This window comes from Lagopus muta, chromosome 24, assembly GCF_023343835.1.
Source record: "Lagopus muta isolate bLagMut1 chromosome 24, bLagMut1 primary, whole genome shotgun sequence".
Classification (NCBI taxonomy): Eukaryota; Metazoa; Chordata; class Aves; order Galliformes; family Phasianidae; genus Lagopus; species Lagopus muta.
Window position 1 is genome coordinate 3,892,980 of NC_064456.1, and position 10,604 is coordinate 3,903,583.

Below are 10,604 nucleotides of genomic sequence, written 5' to 3' on the forward strand. Positions count from 1 at the left end.
TCCCCGCTCCGCAGGCGCATCGAGTAGCTCAGAGATGCGGTTTTACTGCCCACGGCCGCGGCTCAGCATCCCGAGCCCGCACCCCGGGGCACGGTTGAGTCCCGCTGCTGTTCAGAGAAGCCGAGCACGGCGGCAGGCTTAGCCGCGCCCAGGAGTCCGCCCGTACTGCGCGCTACTCGGCTTTCAGGCCCTCCGCGATGAGGTTGAGCTCGTAACACCACGTCTCGTAGCGATAGGCCATGCGGATCTGAGCCACGTTGGTCTTCCGGACGTCGTTTCCATAGGGCCCCTCCTCCTGGTAGTTCTCACCCAGGAACTTGGCTTTCTCCTGCCACGTACAAGCACAGGGGTAGGGGTTCTCACAGGCCCCTGCCGGCAGCACCGGCACAGATGCAGGAGCTGCAGTGCAGAGAGGTGCCCATGGCCCTGCTGGCCCGCTCTGCTACCCGGCCCTCCCTGGGCACCCACCTCGTGGGACAGGCCACACTGCAGCACGCTGTTCCTGGCAATCTCGCATATGTCACAGGTGCTGAGTTTGAAGACCTGGGCAGCGATGGCATACTCCTCCATCAGGGGCTCCTGTAGCCAAAGGTTGCTTTAGAAGCCAGGCAGCTTCTGCCTGCGTAGCCCACACAGCTGCCCTGTAAACGTGCTGCCCCCAGCACACCCCACCCTCTGCCACTGCTGCTGTGACAAACGAGGCCCACACAGCACCTTGGTGTAATGAAACTGCATGGGGTCATCTGTAGAAAGGGACACCATAAGGCCCTTCTGGTGGAAGTCAAGCAACGGATTCTTTGCGTACTCCAGGAAGAGGCTGTTGTTGCTGAGGGGGGACATAGCGATGGGAATTTGGGCAAGGAAGTACAGATACTGCAGCACTGGGCTCTGCAATGGAGAGAAGAATTGCCAGATGTAGGGATAAAGCTGCTGTGACCTCTACCTCTTCAGGCTCACAACTCAGATCAACCCAGTCCCACAGCCAGAAAATCCACTGCTGCTCTCATAAAGGTTAGCACCCATAATGGTCGAAGTTGTGTAGGCAAGCTAGGAGTTCTCCAGGGCCCACCTGGAGCATGAGAGACCAAGCGAGTTGAGGTCTGAAGTCATCCAGACTTCAACTCCAATGAGACATATTTATAAAAATGATAGGTCTGTGATGTTAAACCCTTTGGAAGTATGAATATGTTTCCCAACTGCGGCCACAAACATGCCTGGGAAACCCAGGGAGTCACATATTGTTTGCTAAAAGCCAGGCTGTCTGTGTAAGGCTAAGGCAGAGGCATGATGAACTACCAGCTACAGCAGAGGTCAGCTGTGAGCATGTTCTCCTTCTCTGCCACTTCACTGCTCTGTGGCAGACTACTCCACTCACCTTCTTGAGGTTGAGACCATGGGAGATGTTATCTGCTGTCATGAAGGCTGCAAGCAGGTGTGTGATGGCCCCAGCTTCCCCACAGTGTGGACGGAAGAGGAACGTGTTCATACCTCGCTGCCTAAACACACAGAAGGAGGACTCAGAGCAGGTAAGCAGTAGGGTTATATGGCACATGATGCAAGATTCCCCTACTTTAGATCCAGCTCAGCCCCCATCAGTGTGTTCCCCAAGGAGCCAGCTTGACCTAACTTATACTCTTTCCTCACCTCCATACACAAGAGATGCATTTCTGCAGTCCTAAAGTTTTCACCCCATTTGATCACACTTCCTATTGATGAGTGCTGGGAAATCGGACTGGGACAAGAAGCTCCAAACTACACCAGTTGCAGAGCAAGAAGAGCCCCTGCTGACTTCTGCCAGCCCATCAGGTGTGTCCTTTAGCAGATCTGGGGCCTCACCTGCGCAGGTTGTTAAGCACCAGGATGTTGGCATACATATAGTATACATAGTAGGTATAGGATGGGTTCTTTGCAGAAGTCCACTGCTCTGGCTTTGGACTTTTAGTGGAGAACATGTGTCCGCTGTGCTTGGATTCATCATCCACGCTGTCAAAGCCAGTGATCTGCTTGGCAAAATAACAAAAGAAGCTGCATCTCAAAGCTCCTCCCATCATCATGGCCAGGTCTGCCTCACTTTGCCCCACTGCAGCTTACCTTACCTTGGCTGTAGCCCACACCCCTGCCCTACCCAGGAGCAGAGTCAGGAGCAAGGTTGTAGACCCCATGAACCCCCTGGCTCTATCAGTGGGTTGAAAGAAAGCTTAAATCAAACCGTTTATCCAGGAGTTAAAGGGACAACATTTCTCACAGTCCCACAGCAGCCCAGGGTGACTGATCCCTCCCTTTCAGCACTTGTGGACTCACATCCCCTTCCCAGAAAATGGCAGAATAGCCACAATCCCACTGACGATATTTTCTGAGTGAGAGCTGATGTCCCATTTCGTGTGCACAAACAGGAACATCCAGGGCTCACCAGACCCTGACAGCACCATGGGGTGACACTCACGTGGCGTAGAAAGACACTCAGCTCTTTGTGGGCTTGAGGATTGACAGTTGCCTCAAACACAGGAACAAAGATATTTTCCAACATCTTCCCAAAGTGTGGGAGGAAATTCCGAGATCTGAACACGTCACTGCAGACAGACACAAAGATTAATCACTATCAGAGGAACATGGCTCACTGTTCCCATAATTCCTTTTGGGTTAAGAATAAGGTATGATGCACTGTAAGGCAGAGTGTCTGTGAGAACCACAGCACATACTAAATCCTGGGTACTTGGATCATCCACTTCATATTGGGGGAGTAGACCCGGTGTCTGCAGAACCAGTTGGCCAGCTTGGGCCACTCCTCAGCTGATCGCCCATAGATTGAGAGGCGAGGCTCCGCATGCTGGTACTTGGCATCCTCCAGATCAGAGCCAACCTCCTAGAAACCGAGAAAACATACAGTACACAAGTATCCTCTATCCTGAGTGCAGCAGCCCCACGACTTTCTCCTGCCCTGTGTTCATACCTTAATGATGGTAGCAAAGTATTCACCATTGATGGCGTTTTCTGTTTTCAGGTAGAGGTCACGCAGTTCACTGGCACCCACAGGGTTGTACTTATCATTGAATTTGTCAAAGCGCTGAAACGTCTGACGCCCCTGGAGTAGAGATGACAAGGGGCAAATCCTGTAAATACATGCTGAGTCCAGGCATATCAGCTGGGCAGGGGCTGATCCACAGAAGCCAGAATGGGAAAGTCAGGAGCTGCCATGCCCTACCATGAATGCCAACATGCACAGTGTGTGCCCTGCCACTTACAGCATGGACATCCAAGGAGTCCACTGTCAAGTCATATGGGTGCAGATTGAGCTTCTGAAAAAGTTGTTTCAGAGTGAGCTTTTCACCTTTGGCATCGTAAACAACACGGTCAGCATCCACAAGGTACGACTTCTTGATGAAACGCAGAAGGTGCTTCTGGTTCATGCAGGCTGCAGCATGGATGTGTGTATCCACCTGAGAAGGCAAAGCAACAGCTCTCCAGCTTCAAGATGGTGCTGCTCGGGTAACAACATCACATATCCCTTAGCCGAACCCAAACTGTGTAAGGAACATAACTCAGCCATGTTCCCATTAGCAAGCGTCCCAGACCTTGACCCCAATATCCACATTTCTCAGAGAGCAGCAATTACCAAGAGAGCTCAGCTGCAGGGTTTCTAGGGCTGTGAGCCTTGCCATTTACCTTACGGCAATTGTAGAAATCCCGATGAGGGTTGTTCTTCAGCTCTTTCATCTCCTCCATCTCATTTAGCATTTCGTGCACTTGGAACTTGTATGAGAGGAACTTCAGGCGTCGATGACTGTAGGTCTTACTGGAAAAAGAAAAGGGTGGAAGAGTGTCTGGGCACAGAGTCGAATGCATGGGGGTTGAGCTGTCACCCCAACTGGAGGAGCTCACACTGCCTTGGCCTGCCTCCCCGTGGTGCTGCTTCAGGCTGTGTCACAGAGCTCTGCAGGAAGGCCTTGCCAGGTAGGAGCGTACCCACAGGAGGTGTCTTCAACCCCTGACAACCCCAACACTGACTTTGCTCAAGACCCCAACCAAGATGGCTGAGAAGGACCAAGGACACTTCAGTAGCCAGCAGGCTGTTGGTATGGCAAAGTGGGATTCTGAGGCTATCCCTCAACACTGCCCCTCCAAGCCCCCTACCAAAAGGATACAGAGCTGGCAGAATCTTCCCATTTGGGTTTCTGGCTACTGTGAGCAGGTCCCTCCCTCCTTTCAGGAAGAAGGGGCAACCATGGCTCTGCCCTGGTCCTCCCTCTGCCTGCTGAGGCCTTACCGGTTTGATTGCCTCAGGCTGAGCACTTACACAGGCCCCTGTGCAATCAGGGCCAAGAGGAAATTCATGTCATCAACAAAACGCTTAAGGTTGGGGTAAGGCAGGTCCTTTGGCTCATTTCTTCCAGCTGCTGCCTTGTCACTATAGATGTAAACGATCCCATCCTTCATCTGGACGTGGTATCCCAGGTCCTCAGGGAGATTCCCAGTTTCAAAGGGATCCTGTCCATCCTTCACTGGCGGGGTGAAAACTGCACCAAAGGGAAAATACTATGGGGCTGTGGCTGTCTGCCAAAACCCCACAAGCCTGCTATGCTCCTTCACCCCCAGCAGAGGACAGGCACAGCCCAAGCACCAACAGTGAGGAGTCCCAGGCAGGCAATCTCCCCATGGAGCACTGTGCAACTCTTTTCTGACACCTCGTCATCCCAATTTGAAGCCAGGGGACAAAACTCTGCAGGTGCTTAAACATACCTGGGCCAGCATCACTTGCCCTCCAGACTTCACCTTCAATAGCACGCAGGTACTGGGATGGGGTCCTGGGAAACCTCTGCAATGACTTCTGCATGTATTTCTCCCGGATGCACAAGGCATGGTACAGGCCTTTGCAGACAACTTCAAAATCTTCCACTGTCACCTGCAATAGGGCTGCTGTTGGTGTAACCACGCAGATGGAACATAGTTGCTTGAGAGAAACTGGTGCATCAAGTCTTAAAGGGTGCAAGCGTGTTTACAGCAAGATACATATTTGATCATCCTCTCCCTTCCATTGTTCTGCCTGAGCAGGACAAAGAAGGGATGATGGGCAAAGTCCCAGACATGGCAAAGGGAGGTTCTTTATGCTACAACAAACAAAATTTAGCTGCCACCCCCTTACATTCCTCGCCTCATGCTGTAGCTGGAACCAAAATGGAACCTAAGCCTGGGCAGAAGACTGGATACTATTTCTGGAGCCCAGTCTGAAACTGAGCAACATATACCAGCCCAATACGTCAAGAATTTGATTTACTGCACAGACAAGTGTTTTGGGCAGCACAGATTGGCCAGACTGGGGCAGCATGACAGAGTATCTTGCATCAGTTGCAGCTAAGCAGTCACGGCAGAAGGAATGCGCCTGCTGCATGCTGGTTGGAATTTCAGTTTCCCCTAATTGCTCCTCTGCTGTAAAACCCCAGGTTGAGCAATCTGCCAGCAGATCTGCCAGCAGCATCTCACAAACAGCACAAATACAGCAGGAGGCTGTGGAAGAAAGGAGGAGAAAGAGGAATTGGTTCAGGATGTGCTAGCAGTGCTGTCCAACCCATTCTAGATGACTGTGTAGGGGTTGGACATCCAGAGGTCCCCTTGCAACCTCAATCATTGTGTGCACAGGTCTCAGGCAGACACAGCTGTGTGCAACAGAATGAGCATCACCCTCCCTTTCCATGTACAGAGAATCCCATGGGAAGTACACAGCACTCCCTGAGACTCCTGTTAAGGCATTCAGCTCAGGATCCTGCAGGGGATACAGCAGGAACATCATCAGATGCTTATAAGACATACGTAGAGCTGGAAAGCACAAACTACCTCCACACATCTTGCATGGATGTCTGTGACAGTGGGCACTCGAGAAGGACAAGCAAGGACTAGATGAGGTGGCAGTCGCATAGGGAAGTTGAATGGCCATGAAATACCTACCCCAGAGGCATAATCCCCTGTGATCTGTACCCTCTGGAAGTCAGGCACCGATTGGTAATGGGGGGAGGTAGAAATGACCTCATCAATAGTGGACAATCCGGTCTTCTGAGCCAAAGGGATTGCCAGTGCAATTGTCTTCAGGCTGAGCATGTGCTTCTTCCTGCCAGGAAGGAAAGCCTCAGGCAAGCAGCCCCAACTCCTTGGCTGCACACAGGGCAGGGGCATTTACCAGCCACCTTCCAGCTGTGTGCAACATCAATAATCTTTCTGTTGCTTTCTGAGCACCTTAAATGAACGCTGCCAAGAGTAGAGACATGAAGCACATGAAAGTAGCTGTGGATTTTCAGCCACTGTCCCTGGAAGTCTCCCCTTTCCAGAGGGGTCCCCAGGTCTCCCTCTCCAAGAGACCTGTGGCCATTGCAATGGCAGTGCTGAGGTAGCAGGACAAAAGGCTTTTTCTGTCCAACAGTGGAAGAAACACTTGAAAAGGAAACCCAGAAGCACCTGACAGATACTGTAGGATTACCAAGGATGTAAGCAGGCTCGGGTGTGCTGAGCTGTTTTTCCCAGGCCTTGATTTATGAATCTCTTGCTTTTCTCCCACCTCTGGCTGAGCACGAGCTGAGACCACCCCTCCCCTCTGCCCCCACCACCCTGGTTGTTGCTCACCGCTTTCCTGCTGCAGAGGAACTTTCCCGAAGCATCATGTGTGTTCTCATTTCATGGCATGAAATGGGGCAGATCTCTTCCACATCGAAAGGAGAGATCTCTTGCCTGGTTGTCTCATCTTTTACTTCAGAGGCAAAGACCTTCTCTGCGAAGGAGCGCGTTGCCTCATCTATCTCTGCAAGGAGAAAGAGAAGGCTGCAGGGTCAGGTGGGTTCCTAATTCCAAGCCACCCTAACAGAAAGATGCCTCCTGCAGCCAGCTTAGAGCTCAACTCTCATGTCCTTAAAACACCTCCACTCTGCCTGGAAGACTCTGAGTGCCCCCCTAACAGAGCTTGTCCCACATGCTGTAGGCTGCAGGGGTATCTAAGCATTCCCAGCATAGCAGAAAAGGTAAATACAGTTTTCAGTGCAAATAGCACAAAACAGCTCAGAAAGAAGGGAAGGGAACATAGGAGACAGAGGGAGACTGGCAGAGCCCTTGCAGCTCTAGGAAGGCCAAGACCCATTTGCTCCACAAGGCATCCAGGCAAGATGAAGACAGGTGGACATGGAGATGGACAAAGCCAGCAGCCAAAACAGTTCCTGCCATCACATTGTAGCTGAATTGCTCCTGGCTAGGAAACCATTTGTGGCCTAGATTCCTCTCAGCCCATCACAGCCAGCATGCTGCAGAAGTACCAAAAAATATGGCTCTATGGAAGTCTCCATGGGCAAAAGCTTGGCTGGAATTCTAGGGAGCAGGAGGAAGAGGGTCATTAGAAGCATTTATACTGCCAGCAAAGCAACATAAAACAAGACCTCTTTGGGAAACATCTCAAAATGTATGTTTGCATAGCAGCATATGAACAAATCAAGCACGTTTCTCTGGCAGCTCAGCATGAAGCACGGTGAATATTGATGCTGCAAGTCAGCTACATGGCACCACACCACTGAGATGTCTTCCAGGATGTTGTGGTCAGCAGATGAGGACCAATGCAGGGAGGGCTGACATGCATGAGAGAAATGTGGTAGACCTAGAATTGATTTTCAGCACTGAAGCTGGACAACTTCTCATGGGGTTTTATGGGGAAAAAAATTAAAAACCAACAGCAAATCCCTGAGTTCACAGTTCCAAGGTCCTGGCAGCAGGTTAGTTAGGAAACACCACACAGAGGCTTCCTTTCCTTGCTTATATGATAAATCACAGGAAAGATTCAAGCACCAGGTCCATTTCTCAGCAGTGCAATGTCACAGGCGCAGCATTTCGGTGGCACGAGTTGCCCGTTGTTATGAAGCTGCAGCATCACCACCAGGCCTCTACACACAATTCCTTGCACTTGTTTTATTACTGCCCAGTGTCAGGGATCTGGGGACACCAGGTGTCTCAGCAGTAAAGGGTCGCTGCTGACACGTGAGGTCTCAGCAAATAGGAAGCAGGAAGGCAAAGGCAGGAATGCCATTCTGGGGGTGTCAGTGTGAATGAAGGATGTGAAGCACTGAATCTATTCCCTCCTGGATCAAATCCTTTAGGAGCATGATTGATTTGGAAAGAGTTATTTTGGGTCAGATCTCTGTTTAGAGACAAAAAAAACCAAAGTGTGAGTAGGCGCCAGGGAAAATGCAGAATGTTTTCCCTCCTCCACAGAGGAAAATATTCCTCTAAACAGGAGCTTGAGGGTGCTAGAACAACATTTAACCAAAAGCAGGTTCCAAGGAGCAAAAGGCCTGAAACCATTCTGTAAAGCAGTGAGGCACACAACTGGCACTGCTGAGAAATAGCATGTGCTTGAACAGCAGAAACATTGCCATGATCGTGTAACTGCTGCCTGCTCCCAGCGATCATGTTCTGACAGTAACACGGGAGAGCATGTAGGAAAACACCACCATACTCACGCTTGTCTTCTGCTGTTGGAGATGAAACAGAAACAGAATAAAAACAGTTGCTGATCAGCCCTCCAAAAATCTAAACCTTTTTGCCTTATCGTCATGCCCATGATTAAAAAGTGATCGTAAACTACAAACCTAGGCAGAGCATTACACTTACAAAAGGAAGTCACAGGATGGCCTGGGTTGCAAAGAACCTCAATGCTCATCCAGTCCCAACCCCCTGCTGTGTGCAGGTCCCAACCAGCAGCCCAGGCTGCCCAGAGCCACATCCAGCCTGGCCTTGAATGCCTGCAGGGCTGGGGCATCCACAGCCTCCTTGGGCAACCTGTTCCAGTGCCTCACCATCTCTAGGTGAAAAAAGTCCTTGTTCCTTCTTAACATCATAAAGATGCGAGGTCAGTATTCATATTCTGTGATATAGCTTCAGCAGTACGTGCATAAACAAAGCACATTACAGATACCAGAGGTTCTCACAGAGCTCAGGTTTACCTTGCAGGAAGCTCTAGATTTACCTACACCTATTCCCAGGGGAAGAGAGTTTTCTGGAACCTACATCACCTCAATCAATACTAAAAGCACCTAAAGGATACCTGGTTATCTAACAGGACCCAGCTGTCCTGAAAGATCTCCCCCTACATCTGTGTTCAGAAGTAGGAATGCAGAAAAGCATAGAAATAAGATGGCAAAACAGCTTTCTCCAGCCTGAACAAAAAATAGAATAAAAATTAAATTAAAATTCAGTGACTTAGAGTTCTGAGGCTCCTTCACCATCGTTTATTTGTCAGTCCATGACTCACCATCCTTTATGAAGCTCAGGATGGACAGCAATTCAATTATATTAAGTTTCGCTCCTGATCTCCTGCCACCTGTTGTCACATCTCCACTTATTTGCTACCAGAATCAGATAGCTGAGACATTGCAGCTCCACAGATCTTCGCTTCTGGGTTTTCAGGACAGCACCAGCACTGAGGATGCTGCTTATGCCCTTGCTATCTGACCCAGAAAATTCACACTGGAGCTCCCTGGCTTTGCAGTCACCAGCTGCTCACTTTCCAAAATCCAGCCTACATTTGCAGTTCAGATGCTTCCAGTCCTGGCACTTGAACTCCACATATTGATTTGCAAACCAAGTATCCCTGAAATGCCCACTGTTTGACCTTCCATTTCTTTAGTGGATAAAAAATACACATACAAAGGTCAAGCTCCCATTGATGTCACAGGTGCAGGCTGTAACACCAGCTTCACTTACCGGGATATATCTGTGGCAAAACAGAGCACTGCAATTCTAAACATGCTCTTTTCAGACCTATTAGGTGCTGAGATTCTCCAGGGTTCAGTTACAGCAGTTGCACCCTTCTGCACTGCCCTGCAAGGCTTGGCTGACCCTACTGTACCCAACCTGTGCTTCCCACCCCCTGGGCACTGCAGCACCCAACATCTTCTAAGTGCACTCAGGTTGACTGGAGACTCCTGAAATCCCTTTGGTCCCTTCTACAGCCGTTTTATATCAGGATACTGCAGGAAGCATAACAGGTTTTTCCCCACTATGAGCTGAGCAAGATTTAAACAATACAACCTTTTTTTCTACTTCACTATCCAAAAATGCCTCCAAGCAGGAAGAAAAATGCTCACAGGCCCTAAAGCTGCATCCCTGGACTGCAAAGACAGCACAGCACCAAAATCTCAGAGCCTGTCAGCTAACAAACCTGCCCTGTGCCTCCCCGTCTTGCTGCTTGCCTTCAGACCTACCTGGAATTTTCTCTTGTGACATCTTTGCAGCACGTTTGCAGACCCCCAGGTAACACCCTGCTGTAACCCAGCACAGCTGACTGACTGCTCGGCAGCCTAACGCTTATTTTACTGCTTTCCCTTCCCTGTAATTAGACTCTCCCCCTCTAAAAGGAGAAGGGAGATGAACGGCAGGACTATTTAAAGTGCTGCCACAAGCACTTGCACTGAAACAGGTGAAACCAGGGCTCAAATTCAACTTTTTTTTTTTCCATTAGGCTTTCATTTCACACTTAGTCAAGTTTTGGCCACTGTCTGGCCAGACTGTCGCAGCTCAGGACCCTTACATCTTTATAAAGGGAGAATGTGGAAGTCAGCCTTTTGAGAGAGACTAAAACT

General features: G+C 50.0%; 1 protein-coding gene across 1 annotated transcript; it reads right to left on the reverse strand.

Annotated features, from left to right (window-relative positions):
• Positions 1-15: 15 nt before the first annotated feature.
• On the reverse strand, positions 16-10,354 carry AMPD1 (adenosine monophosphate deaminase 1). The gene is made up of 15 exons (XM_048926259.1): positions 10,227-10,354; positions 6,610-6,784; positions 5,941-6,100; positions 4,738-4,900; positions 4,295-4,514; positions 3,664-3,793; positions 3,243-3,437; positions 2,951-3,082; positions 2,700-2,863; positions 2,444-2,570; positions 1,837-2,000; positions 1,376-1,496; positions 715-888; positions 469-579; positions 16-328 (listed from the first exon to the last, which is right to left on the reverse strand). The coding sequence occupies exons 1-15, from the start codon at positions 10,246-10,248 to the stop codon at positions 173-175; spliced, it is 2,214 nt and encodes a 737-aa protein (XP_048782216.1). The 5' UTR covers positions 10,249-10,354; the 3' UTR covers positions 16-172.
• Between the last annotated feature and the right edge of the window lie 250 nt (positions 10,355-10,604).

What these genes read in the sequence shown, in the direction of transcription:
- AMPD1 (XM_048926259.1), bottom strand. Translation starts at nt 10,248, where the DNA reads ATGTCACAAGAGAAAATTCCAG. An exon ending in CAGGGGATTATGCCTCTGGG is followed by an intron (nt 4,901 to 5,940) that starts GTAGGTATTTCA and finishes GCCCTATTGCAG; the next exon opens with GTGACAGTGGAAGATTTTGA. An exon ending in ATTTCTACAATTGCCGTAAG is followed by an intron (nt 3,438 to 3,663) that starts GTAAATGGCAAG and finishes TTGCCTTCTCAG; the next exon opens with GTGGATACACACATCCATGC.